This window comes from Micromesistius poutassou (genome assembly GCF_964030765.1).
Source record: "Micromesistius poutassou genome assembly, chromosome: 21".
In the NCBI taxonomy this organism is placed as follows: domain Eukaryota; kingdom Metazoa; phylum Chordata; class Actinopteri; order Gadiformes; family Gadidae; genus Micromesistius; species Micromesistius poutassou.
Genome location: NC_140291.1, coordinates 9,040,263 through 9,062,027, shown reverse-complemented (window position 1 = coordinate 9,062,027; position 21,765 = coordinate 9,040,263). Strand labels below are relative to the sequence as shown.

At 41.9% G+C, this 21,765-nt stretch overlaps 2 protein-coding genes across 2 annotated transcripts; one reads left to right on the top strand and one right to left on the bottom strand.

Annotated features, from left to right (window-relative positions):
• Nucleotides 1–5,607: 5,607 nt before the first annotated feature.
• On the bottom strand, nt 5,608–11,291 carry LOC311366594 (desumoylating isopeptidase 1-like). Its single transcript, XM_084485377.1, has 7 exons — nt 11,108–11,291; nt 9,800–9,961; nt 9,370–9,391; nt 9,212–9,281; nt 8,761–8,870; nt 8,027–8,149; nt 5,608–7,043 (listed from the first exon to the last, which is right to left on the bottom strand). The coding sequence occupies exons 2-7, from the start codon at nt 9,891–9,893 to the stop codon at nt 6,956–6,958; spliced, it is 507 nt and encodes a 168-aa protein (XP_084341503.1). The 5' UTR covers nt 9,894–9,961; nt 11,108–11,291; the 3' UTR covers nt 5,608–6,955.
• Nucleotides 10,471–21,639, top strand: LOC311366591 (uncharacterized protein). The gene is made up of 6 exons (XM_084485375.1): nt 10,471–10,597; nt 11,160–11,268; nt 13,312–13,486; nt 14,722–14,780; nt 15,404–15,509; nt 15,758–21,639. Exons 1-6 carry the CDS (start codon nt 10,515–10,517, stop codon nt 16,843–16,845), a joined length of 1,620 nt encoding a protein of 539 aa, XP_084341501.1. The 5' UTR covers nt 10,471–10,514; the 3' UTR covers nt 16,846–21,639.
• The last annotated feature ends 126 nt before the right edge of the window (nt 21,640–21,765 follow it).

The following is a 21,765-nucleotide window of genomic DNA, read 5'->3' as shown; positions in this document are numbered from 1 at the left end:
GGGGAGGGGGCGGGCACCACAGGGGGGCCGTTGCTGGAGGGCCAGCCCCTACAGGGGTGATTCAAGAGAGTTGACGGACGGAGAACCTCAGTGTTGAAATACTGAAGCTAAAAGTAGCTGGCTAGTGGAGGACAGAAGGCAGTACGAGAAATTAAGCAGGAAGGTCTCGCTTTAGTAAACAAGCAGAACCGGATAGATGGGACTAATAAATACTGCAGTGGGACTCAATGAAAACACAGAGTCGGTCCGTCCTTATTATTTTAAATTCCCGTCCATTTTCCCTGGTACAATAAGCTTTTCGAGCTGTGTACCTGATTTTTACAAAATAGTTTCTATCAGTGCCAGAATAGAGCACATGGGAATATAATCGTACATGAATATGTATTGTAGGCCACGGCAGTGTCGATTTTGCTGGTCAGAGCACAAAGTGTTAATAGGACAAAGTACTTCTGTTCCACTTATCTTATTAACATATTTAGCTAAAAAACATGAAACTTGTTGGAGCAACGAGGTTCAGTTTTGTACGTTAATCTTCTCAATAATGATTATAATACATTAATTATTAGACCCCCTTTTCTCTTTCCTTTACCCTCTCCTTCTCTCACCCCGAAGAAGACAACCCAACATGACCCCCATTCATTCATGTTTTGTGCTTGGTTTTCTTCCAAACATTTTAACAGTGAAATAGAACAAGCCTTTTTGAACTGGATTGCATTTGCATAAAGGATTTAGTCAATACCGCTCCAGATGTTTGAGGAGGTTAGCTCAGCATCTGTAGAACCCCATTTGACTCCTCAGAAGCAGCTCAAGAATATCTCATGTTGCACACTATGCTTTCTCTCTCTCTTTCTCTCTCTCCCTCTCTTCTCTCCCTGGTTTGGTTATTCCCATCAGGCTGGCGCAGCAGGAGAGTGGACCCCCAGGGAGCCACATTAACTCAAGTGGTCAATGACACCATCATGACAGGGCCCCTCAGCCACACAGTTTCCAGAGAGAGAGAGAGAGAGAGAGAGAGAGAGAGAGAGAGAGAGAGAGAGAGAGAGAGAGAGAGGAAGCGAGGAAAATAATTTATTTGCATGATTTCTTTTTCTCCTATGAATTCCTATGAATCTTTGCATTTGACACAAAGAAAAGAGGCAAAAGCACAAGAGAAGGCGAGGGAGAGAGAGAGCTGGGGGCTATGCCCCGTATAAAGAAGAGAATGGGGGAAGAAGGTATGGAGGAGGAAAGGGACAGGGAAAGAGGGATTAGATAAAAAATAAAAATACAAAGACACACACATTGACCACCCGACCCCCAAGGAGTCGGGTGGTCAATGTGCATCTTCTTCTATGAAAATACAGATGAATGCGTGCATGGAAGAGAGTTCCATCCTACCCCATCACCACCAACATTTTGGTTGGAACCAGTGGTAGACCGTCAGTCCCCAGCAACAGTGGGAAATGGTTGAGTTAAAGAGTTATTACCAGTGGAAGGGATAAAAAAAGTCTAGTTTTTCCACGCATTTTATGTGTTTGTTTGTATTATTGAAAGGGGTCTTTTTCAAAATATTTCCTTCCAGTATGAAATGCATTTTCTTCCATCTAACAATAGTTCCCTTTAGGCTATTAACAAATCAGGCACAACCAACTAGTGGTGTTTTTTTCTTGATTTGAAAAATAAGTATGAAGTTACTTTTATATTATTGTATTACATTCTCTTTTTTTGTAGAACAATTTAGCTGATAGAAGCAATTGAAAAATGGGGTTAACAGAGGACAGAATCCAGTGTTGTTTCAAATTAATATGTAGAACTATCTATAAACCTCAACTGTTTCCATGACTTTATTTATTTTCAGAAAAGGCTTTATAAATTAAGTAATTGTGTTTTAAGCATCTAAACGTATTCATAATAATAATAATAATTAATTTGGTCCAACCTTTGAAATGTTACCTCGCATGGAATGTTTTAATGGCCGTTACAACAACGGCATAGCCTACAGACCATTAAATTTGATTAAATTGTGCAATAGTACAGATTTTAATGTAAACTTGGACATTTTCCAAAAGGTTTATACATAAGTAATGAAGTAAAACAGGCAGACTTAAAGCACGATATGGTTAAGACAAGAGGTTGAACTTGTTTTGACAGCTGCTGTTTGTAGAATTGAGTGCCATCTAGCAGAACGGACTGCCACAAATTGAACCTTATATTCATAAATATGTTTTAATAAGGATATAATCCCATGGAAATATGAATGGTTGTGCTTTCATTAATTGAGAAGAGTCATTTATATCTACATAGAGAGCCTCTTCTAGGGAGCCATGTAGCACCGTGTCCCGGAATGGACGAGCGAGAGAAGGGCTTTTTCAATTGTAAACATTATCGCTATCTTACTTGTAAACTTTGCCCTATAGTTTGACAGACTAAATAAAAAAATGTAATATCTCAGTGAACCTCATCTTCAAATCCTTTGATTTAGTTTCAGGGCATTTAGCAGACGCTTTTATCCAAAGTGACTTACAATAAGTACATTGTCAGAAGAAAGAGAAACAATATAGCTATTGTACAGTTATTGGTTGAGACTGATATGACAAAATATATTTTTTGTTTTAACTCTGGTGGACGTGCACTGTTTATGCTTATCCTACAAGTTTTGCACAATTAAAAATTAATGTCACCCATTTTGCAACAATTTTAAAAGCGATATTGAACCCTTGGAGAACATTAGGAGTGGTGAGAAGTGTTGAGTCGATGTAAGGGTGTGATTTACTATATATATACATATATATATATAGAAAAATATATTATATATATATATATAAGACCTGTGAAGCAGACTTTTTATATATATATATATATATATATTACTGAAAAGTTTATTTGTACCCTGAAATGCTATTTATTGAGGATTGTTTGGAAAAGATTAAATATTAAAGACTGTGAAACCATAACCAGGCTCTTCTTAATGTGAAAACTAAAACATTACACCATTTTTGATTAAGAAGGCAAATATGAACTTCATGTCATGTCATGTTAATTTATTTCAGTAATTCAACTTAAAAGGTGAAACTAATGAATTATATAGACTCATTAGATGCAAAGTTAGATATTTCAAGCCTTTATTTGTTATAATGTTGATTATGGCTTACAGCTCATGAAAACCCCAACTTCTAAATCCCAGAAAATGTGAATATTGTAAAAAGGTTCAATATTGAAGGCCAAAATTTGTCACACTCTAATCAGCTAATTAATCCAAAACACCTGCAAAGGTTTCCTTAAATGGTCCCTCAGGCCCAATTTGGAAAGTCAAATTTCCTAACCTTTATGCCACCTCCTGAATCTTTGTAAAAAGAAAAACGTCATCGGGTCAAGGCGAGATGAAAAGGTGCTTCTTTTCGAACGTAGGAAAAGACAGCACTGATCAAAAAGACACTTTTCCTAACCGGCGTCATTGCGCAACGGCGAGTACCGGTATTGCTGAGGTAAGTCGTGTGAATCTACAATTTTCCAAAGATGGACTTCAAAAAGCACTATTTCGATCAATGCGTTCTTGTCATTGATTTCAATCAGGTTGTCAGTGAGAATCACTTAGGTCGACTTGGCCAACAAAAATATTTTATGCCACTTGAATCCCAATTCACATGTGAAAAAAAAGAGTCTAAACTTATGTTGATGTTGATCTTAAAAGTGAAGTTGGCATTTTCTTTTCTTCTCTTCTACTGCTTTACCGCATCTCTCATGCATCTTCGTGTAGAGTCGGTAAACTTCGATGGTGGCCTGTTGCTTTAAATATTGCCTCCGTAAAGTGTTAAAAATATTTCCTTTCCTTTCTTAAAGGTTGGTCAGGAGTAACCTACGCTAAAGTTGGGTTAAAGGTAGCATCGAGACACCTTTCCTAAGCATTTTTTGAATTTTCCTAAGCAAAAAACAGAATCCGTAGAGGCCCTCAGTCTGGTTCAGTAGAATTCACAATCATGGGGAAGACTACTGACCTGACAGTTGTGCAGAAAACCATCATTGACACCTCAAAAGGTAATTGCAAAATAAGTTGGATGTTCTCAAAGTGCTGTATAAAAACACATTAATAGAAAGTTAAGTGGAAGGGAAACGTGTGTGGAAGAAAAAGGTGCACAAGCAGCAGAGACGACTGCAGCCTGGAGAGGATAGTCAGGAAAAGGCCATTCAAAAGTGGGGGAGCGGGGCACCCCCGTGGCTCACCAGGTAGAGCGCGTACCATATAAGCTCAGTCCTGAACGCAGCGACCCGGGTTCAAATCCTGCCTGTGGTAATTTGCTGCATGTCCTCCCCCCTATTTCCCATACCTTCCTCTCTATCTCACTCTATAATAAAGCCTAAAAGCTACAAAAAAAGTGGACATGGGATTCAAATGTCGTATTCCTCTTGTAAAGCCACTCCTGAACAACTAACAACATCAGAAGAGTCTTACTGGTCTATTACTCAGTGGTCCAATGTCCTCTTTTCTGATGAGAGAAAATGTTGCATCTCATTTGGAAACCGAGGTCCTGGAGTCTGGAGGGTTAGGAGGGTTAAGAATAGAGAGGCACACAATCCAAGATGCTTGTGAAGTGTCCAGTGTTAAGTTTCCACAGCCATGATGATTTGGGGAGCCACGTCATCTGCTGGTGTTGGTCCACTGTGTCTAGAGTCAACGCAACCGTCTACCAGGACATTTTAGAGCACTTCATGCTTCTTTCAGCAAACAAGCTTTATGGAGATGCTGATTTCATTTTCCAGCAGGACTTGGCACCTGCCCACACTGCCAATAGTACCAAAACCTGGTTCAATGACCATGGGATTACTGTGCTTGATTGGCTAGCAAACTTGCCTGACCTGAACCTCATAAAGAACCTATGGGGCATTGCCAAGAGAAAGATGAGACATGAGACCGAACAATGCAGAAGAGCTGAAGGCCGCTGTTGAAGCATCCTAGTCTTCCATAATGCCTCAGCAGTGCCACAGGCTGATAGCATCCATGCCACGCCACATTGAGGCAGTAATTCATGCAAAAGGGGCCCAAACCAAGTACTGAGTACATATGCATGATTATACTTTTCAGAGGGCCGACATTTCTGTATGAGAGATTTTGAATTTGGGTTACATAAGCTGTAAGCCATAATCATCAAAATTATAACAAGGGCTTGAAATATCTCACTTTACATGTAATGTGCCTATATTATATATTAGTTTCACCTTTTAAGTTGAATTACTCTAATAAATTAACTTTTGCACGATATTCTAATTTTTGAGTTTCACCTGTACATCTGACTTTTATCCTTTAGCAGCAAAAACACATCTGATTGGCTGTAGTAGATTTCTTGCACCATCTTGTGGATAATTATAATACTTACACAACTTTTGGAAGTTTTTTTTCATACTACTATAGTAGTATTATTGTACTGTTAAAGTACTATAGTACTGACAAACAAATGATTATGGAGACTTCCTACTATTCAGAGTACTGCCTGTTAAAATAGCTGCACAGTTAAGACAATTATCATACCAACTAAAACAATCATAGAACATTTAACCAATGTTTTAATGAACATGAAATAAAGACTATAGCAGCATTGCATCAAGCCCGATCAAGGGTCTTTTAATACAATAACTATAAATAACAGATCAGATCAGACCCTTAAACATTTGCTTGATTACACCAGAGCAATAACACACACACACACACACTATAATTAATAAGAAAGACAGGGTAGATATTAAAACTGGTAAACAGAAATCAGAAATTGTAATAAATAGATATAGTGGTGGCTTGAAAACAACAATGCATTTGAGCAGCTGATGGCCACATAGGTTTAATATTAAGGTTCAGGACAGTGAATGGCTGTTTGGTTAACATATAAACATGTCTATGTGATTCACATGCAAAACAAAACCAATAGTACCAAAGGCTATCCCATAATATTAATTTTAATACTTCTCAGGATACGGGATGGATGCAGTGGTTAAGGCGGTTCCTGAGCTTTGCTAATAGGAGTGGTCAATGTGTCCCATTGGTGCAATTTCAACCAGCACCACTTAAAGGTCAAAACACAACCAACAATTTCAAATGCCATGAAGAAGGTTGTCCAATGGCAAGATCTCACATCCCTCCCTCCCTCCATCTCTTAGTATTGGAGCGTCAGATAGCCATTGGCATAAACAATTAACAGAAAAGACCCAAAAATAAAATCCTGATATTAATGACACATTAATTCAATCAGATGATAAACAGGAACTATCAGAAAGAATATAGATTATTAAGACTCACGATGGGAAAAAATAAGACTAAATTACTATTTGTACAAAATTATCAGTGGACGAAATCCCAAAAGGTTTGATGAAGTTGAATTGCATCGAGCCCATTTAAATTTTGATGGGCAAGGTAGTTCTGCATCCATCAAGTTAGAAAACATTCTCATATAAAAGTTCAAGTTCCAGAACTTCAAAATGACAGAGAGCGTCACCAAGTATGGTGAGGGTCACCCGATGGCTGAGGACGTGTCTCGGGGTCGGACAGGCTCTGCTGGTGTATTGTTAGTCAAGAGTTATATGACAAGGTTGCAGCACTAGAGAGGTAAATCTATAATATTTGTCAGCATAAAGAAACCACATACATAGGTTGAAGTTGATAATGGTGAGCTAAATAATGGTCCTCAGTTATCTGTTGTTCGTTTGCTCTTTGGTGTGTGAGCTTGTGAATGTGTAGCCTTTTAGAATCCAAGCTAACTTTACCAAATCCCAAGTAATACACTATCATTGTAATGTAACTATTCATCCATCTGATACAAACATCACCCCAATCCTCCAATGACTGATTACCTTAGAGATATAACAGAACTGGTCACTGACACTGATAAAGACCAATCACAGCCAAGAACCCACACAGTTGCTTGCATAAATTTCAGTTCCAGTTGGTCCAACCCTTTGAGTAGTTAGTTAGTTAGTAGGACTTGTTACTTTATCGCTGGCTGTTGTTGAAGGAGTTTGCTCCCGAAGGTGAGACAGTCATGGACTCCAGGATAGGACGCAGAACCTGACCAAAGGGCCTAGAGACACAGACAGATACAGAGAGACATGGAGACAGAGAAACAGCGACAGAGAGAGAGCGATATAGACAGACATAGACAGAGAGAGAACAACAGAGACAGAAAGAGAGAGACAGAGAGACAGACAGAACGCCAGAATCAGAGAGACAGAGACAGACAGAGAGAAAGAACGAAAGAGAAAGAAAGAGAGAGACAGAGAGACAATGAGATGATGACGAGGCTCAGATCCAGTGTTCTGACACATTGAGCCCTTACTTGAGTCCCTGCTCAGGTAAGCTTGAATTCACAGACTAGGCAGTGAAGCTGAGCTGCTTCATCAAAATGTGCTACAATGATTATATGCAACAATCTAGCATTTGATTTGCCAAATTATTAAATATTTTAACAGAATAAAACATCTTGCCACAAGCTACTTCAAGTAAAACAAAAATAGCTTTCCCAGTGTTACCACCGTAGCAGCTCACAGTATATGGTTCACAGTAGCCTCAATAAATAAGCCTTTGTTTCATAGTCTACTAGTAGCCATTAAATATCATAGCTTGTCAAGTCAAATAAAATTAAGCTGATTTACAACAGCCTGCTACAAAAAATAAATTGTCTACCCTACTATAAATGAGTTGATCATGAATTCAAATATTAAACACATAAGCTTCTTCAGTCAAGGTAGCTTGAAATAACGGGCAGGCAATATGATTTTGATAGTACAAAGATAGTGTGACATTGCTGTTAAGCTAGTGGTGGGAACTTATTTAAAATGTGCTGGTAAATGTCCCTCACAGTTTAAAAACAATTAATTTTTTAAAGAATTTCTTTTGCATATGTATCGTATCGTGAGGTACCCTGTGATTCCCACCCCTAATATAGAAACGCACAGCGAATTTTCTAAATAACATCAGAATCAAAATCTGCAGTTATCCAAGCGGAGCCAATTGGAAAAAAAAAGCTTGATTGCAGTGATGATGAATTGACTCAGACAGACTCACGTGGAGAGCACTTCGGAGGGCAGGTCTGTGATGTACTCTGGGATCCTGCTGCCTGTGAGGAACTGGGCCACCTCGTTGCTGAAGGTGTTGCAGTTGTGCTCAAACAAGTGGTACGTCTCGCCTCTGTACCGCCACACATGAGACAAAAAGGGACACAAACGTGCGTGTGTCACAGAGCAGTCAGGCTGGCAGGATAGTCATAACAATTAAAAATATATATTAACAAACATCCATATACACAATATGTAAATGCAGAAAGAAATGTAATAATATATACAACATTATTGAGATCATTAACAGTGTGTCCAACCCGTATCTAAGGAACATAAAGACGTTAAAAAAAAGGGTCCAGCAGGCGAGACTGATAAGACAGATAAGACTCACATAAGACAGAGCTACAGAAGACATGGCAAAATAGTCTAGTGGTGAGGGTGGTAGCTCCCAGCTGAAGGGATCTGGGTTCAAATCCCAATAGTCTAGTGGTTAGGGTGGTAGCTCCCAGCTGAAGGGCTCTGGGTTAAACAATTACTTATTACATTCTTTCTCAGCCCTGGAACTCAAACCATTTTCTGACCCTAGCCCCAAATTTAAAAAAAAAAAAATATATATATATATTATATCGTAAACGTGCGACGATTAGTCGACTAATGGCTTGTAGTAACGACTACTAGTCGACTAGCAAAATCTTTTGTCGGGGGCAGCCCTAATAGCAGTACATCATGTTATCTGCTCACCTGTATGTGGACTCTCCCAGCGAGGCAAGATACTGCATAAAGATCTCTCCAGTGACTTCGGTCACCCCCAGGTCCACGATGGAGTTAGGCTGTCCCAGCTCAGTCCCACCCTAGAACACATAGACACGTGTAACATGTTAGGGGTGGGACAAAATATCAATACAGTGATATATTGTGCCCTTCTTCGTGCGATACGAGAATCTATACACATGCGCCAAATATCAATATAATAATAATTATTATTTATTCTTTGAATTTATTTTGCATTTTTTATTTATTCCTGAAGAGGAAATATCACCCCAAATATATCAATATTTTAATTGATAAAATAAGGTGCTCTCAATAGATTTCCCTGCTCCTCGAGGTGGCACTCACTACCTGAAAGAAGGAAACTTGGCCCATGAATAAAGAGTCAAAGTGTCATGAAAAGAGACGCTGCCGTCTTTCTCACCGGGGGACAGTTTGAAATTCCCAGCCCACCGTAGAAGAACTCTTCCCCATGGACCACGACGGCCGTGTGCCTGTACAGAGATGGGCAACACATAACTTAAAATACAACCTCATGGGGTTACACTGCAGAGTTGATAGAGGCGTTATACCGTTACTCACCATATCCCATCCAGCTGCTTACCTGTAAGGAAATGGAACAAAGCAGATTGAGGACAGTGCACCCTAAAACCAGTCAACCAGTAGAACTGGTAGATGAGGAGTTACACATCTCGAGTATAACTCCCACTGGTTAACCAGTAGTATCACATATCACCAGTACAACCACCACTGGTTAAACAGTAGAGATGATGAGTGACACATACACACACACAAACAGATGATGATATTACCAGTATATCCAGTAGCTTGTTAACCAATAGAGATGATGAGTTACACATATCCCCAGTATAACCAGTAGCTTGTTAACCAGTATAGATGATGAGTTACACATATCACCAGTACAACCACCGCTGGTAACCAGTAGATGATGAGGTACCAGTATAACCACCGCTGGATAACCAGTATAACCATTAGAGAATGAGTGACTGACCCAGCATCATGGGGCTGAGCTGTCTCGCCATGCCTCTGGAGATGTCGTAGACGTACAGCTGAACTGGGAACGATGGGCTGCTGTTCTGGTCCATGGTCCGGGCTGACAGTTAGCGGTAGCTTAGCGTCACGTTATAACTGTATACAGCGGCACTCTTCAAAGCTGCTGGTCAAAAAAGTAATGGTCGATTAACGTCGGCAAACGACACCCATAAACCGTATTATGTACCAGTGGTTCAGTATAGACTGTGATGGACGATAAGCCGGCGGCGACAGCTGCTGGGTCAACGCTGCAGTGACGTCAGGACGCCGCGACGATGCGTGACTCGACAGGCGCCGCGTCCGTTCTTTTTTACTGCAACCTCGACATAAATATATTATTTTATTTTTCGTGGATTTTAAATTGAAAATCGTGACATTTTTATGCAAAACATGTTTCTGTTATAAACCGTTGTTTGCTGAATTTCTCATGGATTATACAATGTATTAGTATTCACCCGGAAGTAAAACAGACCATGTAAGGAAATAATTCCGGAAATGGCGGCTCCAGTGCATGTAGTAATAGTTTATTTTGTTGACAGAACGGTGGAGCGCGTTGTACATCGCGCGTATCGCCACTAGCGGACTGTTTATATATCATCCAATGATCATCTACGAGTCGTCTTCGAGAATATAGTGTAACTCCCGGTTCTAGAAAGAGAAGAAAACAACCAAGAATGTCGAACTGTGTGTCGCTGCAGACAAGGCTCGCGGCCGTGATGGAGAGCCTGGTGCGCGCGGCGGTGGCGGCGCTCTGCGGGTATGGAGAACATGATTGAGGCTTAAAGGAACCATGGGAACATCTAGAGTAACCCATCAACTAAGAGGAACATCTGGCCCTCATGTTTGACACCAGTGTGGAAAGAAGCTGAGTTAGCAAATGGCCCTGTTCCAAAGGATTCCCTCTGTCATTCACAACACCTCCTGGTAGTCCTCTGCTAGGGGGCCCTTGGATCAGAGCAGGCCGTTGGGTGACCACTGAGACAGTTATCCCTCTGTGGTCAATGACATCAGTCTAGTTCACGTAGATATTAAGGTTAATATTGTTACAATAAAGTTAACGTTTGAAGGAAAGGTCAACAAAAGCCTACATCATGAGGGACATTTACATGTGTCTCTCATTCACACCATTTGCCTTTCAAAAGGTGAACCCTGGTTACCTCGTTGACTGAATGTATTTATAGGTAGCCCCTGAAAGGGACGTCTGGCTCACGTCACCTTGAGAGGAGGATAATAGTGGTAATGGTAATAAAGCCTTAATCTTTCAAACCTAGTCCTTCTTGACCTGTCGTAAGTGTGGGAGTGTGGGTTTTTATCCACAGGCTGGCGGAGAGCCGCTCCTGGTCCGCCTCCCGCTGCCACAGCACCTGGGGGGGCCCGGAGGACCCCGACTCTACAGACAAACTCCAGGCAGAGAATCACATCCAAATGGTATTATTGAGCTTCCATTCTCCTGCTAGCATTGGTGCGCTGTAAAGAAGAAATACTTCAGCTTGTAATCGCTTGTCTTTTGAATTTTGTATTTTTTTGTTTGATGTTTTGCTTTGGCTCATGAGTGACTTCTTGAACCATACAAATCCCCACTGACAGACCAGTATCTCTTCTTTCATTCCTCTCTAAAACACTTGCCATCAACGTGCCATCTCTAACCAACTGTACTCTTATCTCTCACGTAACAACTTGCTTGACCCTCACCGGTCAGGCTTCAAGAAGGCACACTCCACTGAGACGGCTCTCCTCGCAGTGACTGAGTCCCTCCATGCTGCCAGAGCCTCGTCCCTCTCATCGGTTCTCATTCTCCTCGACCTGTCCGCAGCATTTGACACGATGAACCACCAGCTCCTCCTTGCCACTCTTGCCGAACTTGGTATTGCTGAATCGGCCCTATCCTGGTTCACATCTTACCTGTCGAATCACACCTATCAGGTCACATGGAATGGCTCCCTGTCCAAACCTTGCACACTTGACACTGGTGTCCCTCAAGGCTCTGTACTGGGGCCCCTTCTGTTCTCCCTCTATACCAGATCTCTATCACACGGTTTCTCATATCACTGCTATGCCGACAACACCCAGCTATTCCTCTCATTCCCCCCCTCTGACAAAGCCCTGATTGCAACGCGCATATCTGAATGTCTGGCAGACGTCAGCACTTGGACGACCGCTCATCACCTGAGGCTTAACCTCAACAAGACTGAGCTCCTCCTAATATCGGGGAGAGATTGCCCTCACTTGGACTTACTGGTCACTGTCGAGAACATCACTGTATCTCCGTCTCCAACTGCCAGAAACCTTGGTGTGGTACTAGACAACCAGCTATGTTGCACCGCCAACATCACCACAGTGGCCCGATCCTGCAGATTTGCACTTTACAACATCCGCAGGATACGGCCCTTCCTCACAAGGGAAGCAGCTCAGCTTCTAGTCCAAGCGCTGGTCATCTCCCGCCTGGACTACCGTAACTCGCTCCTAGCTGGACTCCCGGTCTCTGCTTTTAAACCGTTGCAGCGTATCCAGAATGCGGCAGCGTGCCTCGTGTTCAACCTACCTAAATTCTCCCACGTGACTCCCCTCTTCCGCCACCTCCACTGGCTCCCTCTAGTAGCCCGCATCAGATTTAAGATGATGGTACTGGCGTACAAGGCAGTCGATGGAACTGCCCCTGCCTACCTCCAAGCCTTGGTCAAACCACACACTCCAGCTCGATCCCTCTGCTCAACTACCTCAGCTGGACGTCTGGTACCGCCATCACTAAGAGCAACCAAAGGTCGATCAGCTAAATCACAACTCTTCTCTATCTTGGGACCACAGTGGTGGAACGAGCTCCTTGCTGATGTCAGGACCGCAGAGTCACTCACCAGCTTCTGCAAACGACTCAAAACCCACCTGTTCAGAGTTCACCTAGACTCTACATAGCCATTCAGTCCCTTATTTGTCTATTGCACTATTGTTTGTTGTACGTCCTGGCACTTGATGAACGCACTTAATGCAGGTTGTATTCATTCACTGTACTTAATTGTGTAGCATGTACTTCATTGTGTTGTGTATGCATGTTGTGTAGCATCTGCAGTAGCTAGCTATCACTGCTGTATACGGGGAATGAGGTTAACCTGGCGATTGTTAGTACTCACACTTGGTTCTATGAACATCTTTACTGTACCGACGGCATTTTATTGTTTCACTTCTTATGATAAATGTACTTATTGTAAGTCGCTTTGGATAAAAGTGTCTGCTAAACGTAAATGTAAATTATTTCATATCATATAAGACTGTCAGTTATCCAAGCAGATACTGATTTATTCAGATTGGTCACAATTGGCATATTTCTTCAAAAAAGTGGTCCGGCCTACCAGAAAGAAACTATTATACTATATACTATTAAATGTCATTATTACATGTGTACATTAGTAAATATGTCTGTATAACACAATGTTTTCTGTCAGGAATTCATTCCATATGTTTAACTTTTTTTTTCAGTCTAATTTCGCGGCTATTATGGAAACTCTGGGCAACGAGGCAATGGGTAAGATTATGAAGATAGTAGAGGACACCAAGTTCTTGATGGAGTTTGAGCAGAGGTCTTTTAAGACATCCCGAGGGAGGAAGCGGCCCCAGACGAGTGTTCTGAACATCCTGTCAGACGGAGGAGTCGGTAGGTACACCCTGCATTTTTTCCACATGCCATTTACTTCACACACTGTTGAACCTCTAGAAACCGATTGACAGAAGACAGGATCTTGTTGTTCAGACATTAAGGTCTTATTTGTATTCTTGTGTAACGGCTAAAATAACAACACAGTCAATAATGGCTTGTCAGCTATTATAAATGTACAGTTTATACAGGTAAATACTTTTTCCCCCTTTATCGCAGTATCGGCATGTCCTTTTTCACGTCAATTATAAATTGTTAGTATCGTAAATGTGGTTATTTAAGCAATAGATCACTGACTGAAGTGATATATTGCTTTTATAAAACGGTTACGTAAGTATGGCGAAATGAAAGTCATGGACACCCTCAATTAAATTTTTTGAAAGAAAAAAATGTAGGCCCTCCTGGCTGCCTGCAAAGTGCGCGGCGGTTGCTATGCAACACACTGTAGCGTCCTTCAGAGAGAAGGCTAGAGACGGTAGCTTGGTTCGCCGGCAATTTAGCCTACTATCAAGCAGTTCGCTCACTGCGTGCCTATTGCTTTACAACATTTCCACCCTCTCCATCAATCAACATATTTTTAGGCTTCAGTAAACTATGCTATTGCTTTTATATATAAATAAACAACAGTTCAAGTTAGGCGCGGAGTGATACGGAACTCCGTAAACTGAATGGGCATCATAGCTGTGTGTATACGCTCATTATACAACAGTTAGGAACCAATCAGATCACTTGATTTAAGCTTTTATAATTTTATATAATATATTATATATTATATAAATATATTATATATATATATTATATATTATATAATATAATTTTCTTTCTACCGCCAGCGCTTTGATGTCAATTTTCTCATGGACAAACTATTCACGCTCCTCCTTCTACATCAAACAAGTCTAAAGTGATCTCATAATAACAGCTAAGGTCATATACTCCTCCTATATCAAACCACTCTATAGTGATCTCATAATAACATATTATATCATATTATATCATATATCATATGGCCCGGTACTAGGTACCGGGTACTTTTTTTGCCAATGGAAACGCAAAAAAGGCGTGGCGAGTCGAGTCGAGCTGGTACTGGCGGTGGAAAAGTGGCAGATTCCGGTTTTTATATTGGAAAACGCTTAAGCCGATACTAATATATCTGTGATGGGTCAATATGGTCTGATAAATCAAATATAAATTGTAAACACTAATCAAATCACAACCCTTCCTGATCACACACACAGAGGCAGAGCATTCTTATGGAGGAACTGCAAAGACTGCAGAGAAAGACCAATGCATCCAGGTAATCACTGAGGACCAATACACTTATCCTTAACCTTAAATGATCATCTTAGTTTCCTGTTGAAGTCTGTGATGTAGAACATCAGATTTACATTTACATTCAGGGCATTTAGCAGACGCTTTTATCAAAAGCGACTTACAATAAGTACATTTGTCAGAAGAAAGAGAAACAACAATATACCTCTATCGGTACAGTAAGGATGTTCAGAGAACCAAGTGCAAAGCACTAACAATCACTAGGTTAACCGTTTCCCTGTATACAACAGAGATAGCTAGGATAAGATGCTACACAACTGAGTAGTATAACTACAAGTACAACATACAATAGGTGTGTCCACTAAATGCCAGGAAGTACAACATGCAGTAAGTGCGTAGGAGGGGTGGGAGGGGGTGGCTATGCAGTCTAGGTGTACTCTGAACAAGTGAGTCTTGAGTCTTTTAGCTGGTGAGAGACTCAGATGTCCATTCTACCTAGAATCCATTTAAAAAATACCTTGTGATGGTGCTGCTCTAGTGTAGAATAGTTTCCTAGTTACAAATCTACATGGTCTCTTCTGTGTTTTTGGTAACCATGACTCATCATAGCCTGTTGGAATGCTTTGACGCCCGCTTCTACTCATTCAGTCGGTGCACTTAATCGAGGACGCAAACCAGCCTGAGACCCCGTTCGTCCTCGCCATCAGCATCAAAGATGAACACGGCGCCATCGACCTGGGCGCCATCGTTGAGCGTAAGTTTCATCAGTTTCATCAACTAGTCGTATCTTGTTATCTTATCCCGCAGATAATTAATACTAATCTCTAAAGAAGCCATTTTATGTACTCCCGTTTGGAAGTCCCAACCCTTTAGTGGATTGTATCATCTTCAATGTTGCTTTATGTCTTTCATCAAACTCTTAGCCTGTATAAACATTTGTATTGGATTCCACGTTTCTCTGTGAGGTCAGTTAAATAAAACTGAGCCGTTTCCCTCCCCAAGGAGCTGCAGCCGAGGCCTTTGTCGCCACGGCACCCCCTGACTCCCCAACCATGGACCTCACGCTGCCAGTGTCTGAGCTGGGGCAGGCGGAGAAGAAGTCAGACGAGTCGCAGCAGACAGACCCCCTGGACTCCAGGCCCACCTCCTCCTCCTCCTCGGGCAGGAAGAGCTTCGTCTGCACAGAGTGCGGCAAGAACTTCTCCACGCAGAGCAACCTCAAGGCCCACTCCCGCATCCACACGGGGGAGCGGCCCTTCACCTGCGTCATCTGCGCCAAGGGCTTTGCGCACAAGCAGAGCCTCCAGGACCACATCCGCACACACACTGGCGAAAAGCCCTTTGAGTGCCCACAGTGCGGCAAGTGCTTCGGCAAGCAGGCGCACCTCAAGACCCACTCCATCATCCACACGGGCCAGAGGCCGTACAGCTGCCCCCTGTGCGGCCGCAGCTTCAACCTGGCGCAGAACCTGACGCGTCATGCGCAAATCCACACGGGGCAGAAGATCTTCACCTGCTCGCTGTGCGGCAAGGGCTTCACACGCTCAGTAACGCTCAAGAACCACCAGCTCATCCACACGGGACAGAAGCCATTTAAGTGCGCACAGTGCGCCAAGAGCTTCCGCCACGCCGTCAACCTCAAGAACCACCAGCGTATCCACACGGGCCTGCGTCCGTTCGGCTGCGACCTGTGCGGCAAGACCTTCCGCCAGTCGGTGAACCTGAAGATCCACCAGCGCATACACACAGGTGAGCGGCCCTTTGAGTGCAAGGAGTGTGGCAAGAGTTTCAGCCAGCAGAGCAGCCTGATCTCCCATGGGCGCACTCACTCTGAGGAGCGGCCCTTTCCCTGCCACCTCTGCGAAAAGCGCTTCAACAACGCCAACAGCCTCAAGCTGCATATGCGCGTGCACACGGGAGAGAAGCCGTACAGCTGCGAGATCTGTGGCAAGACCTTCAGCCAGGGCAGCCACCTGCGCACTCACAAGCGCCACGTACACGCCGGCGGGAAGCAATACATCTGCGACAAATGCGGCAAGAGGTACTCTGACCAGCGCAACCTCAAGCTGCACAAGTGTGTGTATGCCTAGAAGTACAAGTGGACTTGATGAACAGTGTGTGTACACCTAGAAGTACAAGTGAGTGTACGCCTAAAAGTACCAGTGCGTGTACTTCTAGGTGTACACGCAAAAGTGTGTGTGTGTGTACGCCTAGAAGTACTAGTGGCCTTGATGAGCGAGAATGTTGGAATGGCAAAACATTTCTCAGCAGAATCCTTATTTTATATCCCTTTATTTTGTTGGGGGGGGGGGTATATTTATAATGATTTATAAATATTTTCGTAATATATGTTTTTACTGCGTTCTTGCACAGCATTTCTTATTTATTTGAATGTAGCTATACATGATACATAATGTAGTACATGATTGAAAGAGGCTTTGGGAGAAGTTGTATTGTGTGGGGTTTGGACTGAAAGCAGAAGTACATATGTGGGAGAAAAACTGAATCAAGACTTGAAATTAGGCTTTACTCCATGCTGAAGCACACTAGTAAACGTTGCATTTATTAATTGTGTATGTTTAACCAGTACAAGTCTTTATTCACAATGCAGATCTTAGGGCTCTAATTAGGGCTGGCCCGAATACATAATTTCTAGGATGGTTATCTAAAGTGGTAATGTGTTATTTTTATAGCGCAAAACAACAATATCAAAGTCAGTGGCTTTCGGATACACATCAGTCTTCCTCACACTGTTAGAAAACTGTCGAAGTGCTAACGGAATATACAAATGATGTTTGAATATCCAAAACTTAATCCCATGTTTGGCTGATGATGGCTGCCAACACCTCCACTGAAGTGTTTCAATGTCTAGCGCTCTTCTATATTTTATCACTGGGATATTTGGATGACATGTTATCTAGCCTTCTGCCTGCAGTCCCCCAAATATGCATGGTCGTTAAAAAAAACCTTAACATTTTCTATGAAATATTTTTCAGCAAAATAAAAATAATATACAAATACTGCTTAGAATATCTACCTAGCGAACGAGTATTCCCACCCAGCTCTACATCTATACACCTTGTGTTGTATTTCAGGGAAGCAAATCACCAATGAGTGAATCGTTATGTCATTCATGGCAAGGACAAAACTCACCCATGACTATTGAATTACCAATTAAAATATTCTGAAGCAAACCAATCGTGCTTATTTGCCTCATTATATATTAGCAAAATTTCATAAAATGGCACTTATTTCATTCATTTGAACACTTCTGTTTTGCAAGTCTGCAGCTTCGACTACATCATATTAAATTTTGTCAAACTATTGACAATGTACAACTTCATTGTATCATTCACCATGGTGGTAAATAAGCCACGCCTACAGGTTCTAATTCACAAGGTAAACCTTCAGTATGCCTTGGCCTGCAGGAGGGAATGGCAAAGAGGCCATGCTCATAGGGACTGACTTATCTCAAACCCATACACCTGTGTAGGGTGTTGTGCTGACCACTATGTGTAGAAGAATAAGCTATTCAGGCCTGATGTTGGCACTAGAAATGTGTTGTCCACTGAGGTGTGATGTTAGCCTGGATGTCATGTGGTCTAAATCACGCATAGAAGAAATTCATTTACATACATTTCTAGGACCCTAGTTGTTTTTAGGGTAGATCTAAATACTACTTTCTGTCCAACAGTACTGATATAGTTTTAAAGGTTGTTCCACCCAGATACTATTGAAGCTGCAGCCTCCTCTACCCTACCCTCCTCTACCCTCTTACAAGATAGCGCCTGGCCAGATTCTCTATAAGAAGTTGTCTAGTTGTCTGTGGTATTGTCTAGTTGTCTGTGGTGTTGTCTACTTGTCTGTGGTGTTGTCTATGTCTTTGGTGTTGTCTGTGGTGTTGTTTGTGGTGTTGTCTAGACTGTAGTGTTGTCTAGTTGTCTGTGGTGTTGTCTAGTTGTCTATAGTGTTGTCTGTGGTGTTGTCTTCTTGTCTGTGGTGTTGTCTAGTTGTCTGTGGTGTTGTCTACTTGTCTGTGGTTTGTCTACTTGTCTGGGGTGTTGTCTAGTTGTCTGTCCGAAAAAGGCAGCTTCATTGGGTGGCTGTGAAATTTTGTGCCCCTGAGATAATAACACAGAAAAATTATAAGCAACGTGGTTTTGTGGTGATCCTGGCATAATTAACTGTGTTGTCATGATAATGAATACCCTGATACGTTATCTAGTCATAACAACATTTACAAGTTAAAAAGCTATTTGCTCGGTACACGTCGTAAGCAGTTTTCATGACAAAAGTGGTCAAATAATACACCAATAATACACCACCCAAGGCAGTTTCCGTATAAATCAATGACAATGGGGAAGCCAGTGATGTTGTTTCTCCCAGAGCTGAGAAACCTACAAATCAAAAAGCCCCACAATTTTTAACAGTGTAGTGTAGTACTAGCCAATGTTTGCATTGAAGCGCTTCCCTTTTTCATTACAGCAGTCCTATGCAACATGAAGTTCAGTCTCTTTCTCAATGCACTTTCCAGTCTACCATGTCAGAGAAGCAAAAAAAGGTGTCAAATGTTGTTTCTGAAAATGTATAGTTTTTCTCGCTGCTAATTGTAATGCTTAAAGACCGGGTAAACCAAGAATAATTATGGGTTTTGAGTTTATAATACCACAGGAAAATATATTATTAACCACCCTGCCAAATTTGAAGGACTAAAAAAATTGCGAAGTATATAAAATTATGCTTCAAAGTTGATGAAAAATGAGCAGTAATCCCTGGCTCAGGACGGTGGGGGCGTGTGCGCTGCAGGCCAGGAAACCACGCCCATCACCGGAGAGGTAAACTTAAACTTAAATAAAGTAAACGAACCGTTAACGTTACGTTTCCCACTGTGGCATCCAGGGAAGATGCACCAACGAGGTTGAAGAGGCATAACGGGCAAGCTAGCTGCAAACTGACAATTCAAACCAGACTCGTGAGCGGTAAAACCATAGACGGGTGAAACCACAGAATGCTAGTGCGCGGTTAATGTATTTATACCTAGAGGGCAGCAGGGGGCGGGTTTATGTGAGTATGACCGCTTTACGTAAAGCGGTCATCGATGTAGACCCGCCCATTTTAAACCTGCACACAGAACATTCTCTGAGGCCTAGCTCCTCAAGGAAATGATGAATGGGAAAAATATTTTTTACATGTTTTGAGGGACACATTTAAGGCCTAATTAATATGATAAGAAGAAAAATACTGAATTTGGTTTACCCGGTCTTTAATAACTGCTTACTAAAAGGTATACATTGTGTAATAAAGTGCTAAACAATACAAGGCCCAAATTCTGGGTTCATTTTATAATAATTTATTTGATTGCTGGGTCAGCAGTACTTTCACGTAATTAGTTCCATATCAGTAATGTGTTTATGGACAATTTACAACATCCTGCACGAATAGGCCCTCGTGCTGAGTCCTGCGTGGTGTCTTGCTTTTTGGCAACATCAAAGTGGTTATTGTGCGGAGTATAGCCATGGGTTGCCAGATTATCCTGTAGTGAGTGATATGTTGAGTGTTTTATCGATAGGGGCCTCCCCGGTACAAGATCGCAAATATTAAACACGTACAATATTTCCGATCCGATATCTTGTAGTGTGGGTGAACCCCGACAACAGTCGAGGAACAGCACAGAACAGCTTATAGATTAATACAAAACAAATACAAAAAAAATAAAAATATATTGCCAAAGCTAGCATAGATAGTTTCTCCTGACTGCCGTCCGCCATGTTGGTTTACACTAAAATCACGATTTTGATTGTGAGAAATGGTGAAGTTTCCTGTTTTGAAAATCAGAACTGGGTTATGGAATGGAATCGGTTAGTGTGTGGCATGCTCTGCACACTAAACGACCAAAACAGTTAAATGTATATTAATCTATCGTTAGGTGTGTGGCCTCACGTTTTACAAATTAGAAAAGTGTGTACCCAGCATTAGGGTTCGAGGGGGGGGCTTTTTCTAGCTTGAGCCCTGCCCTCCCCAATATGTCTGTATCAGTGGCGGCTGCACATCTTTCAAAGAGGGGAAGCTCATTTTCGGCCTACATCATATAAATTGTAAATTTATGTATATGTAAATTATCCTCTATGTTCCTTTTCAAGGAAATGCTCTATCATACCAACTAGCTGTCTTTTCCAGTGACTTGACCAGTGTCCTCTCAATGGCCAGCAGAGCTTGGCTGCTTAAACGGCCTTGGCCCATTGTGTTATGGGTGTAGGACTTGAGCCGCTTTAAACAGGAGAAGCTCCTTTATACACCTGCAGATGTAGCTCCAATTGTTGCCACTAATGAGAACAGTTTGTAAAGCTGAGGCATTTCACTGTCCAACTCCATGTCTTTAAGGAACACCAAGAAATCACACAGCTTTCCCCTGTCACCCTGCAAGTCCTGATATGAATACAGGACTTGAAGTTCAGACCTCAGGCTCCCTGAATCAAAGTGATGGCCAACTACCAAAACGATATTAAACTTGAACAAGGAAATGTGGGGATTATGTTAAACCGAAGCAAGAAATTGTGTGTAAGTGTATGAAATGTACGATGAAAATTGTCTAGCAATTTCGCCAAGCAAATATCAAGAAATAGGTTGCAGTTTGTCTTTCGACTCGCTTGCAAAATCTGCGATGGGACTGAGGACTGAAGAGAGCTCCGGCGACGTTTTATAGTTCAAAATCGCTGTCAATCAAATGGCAACTCAAGTCTTTCGCAGACCCTCCAATCATCACACAGAAGCCCAGCGTCCAGGCCAGCCCACTCCTCCATTCACCCCGAGACGCTGAGCGTCCATGGGAGGGACATAATCGCAGCATTATCCAATGACTGTCGACTTTCAATGCACTAAAAAAAGCTCTAAAGTTCTATGCAGCCCCATTGAAGTGGATGGACACTGAGCTTCAACAGGCAAATGTACTGTGACTCTACGGGAATGTATTGTGTTCTAACGCATTTTTAGTCAATGAAATGTTAACACAA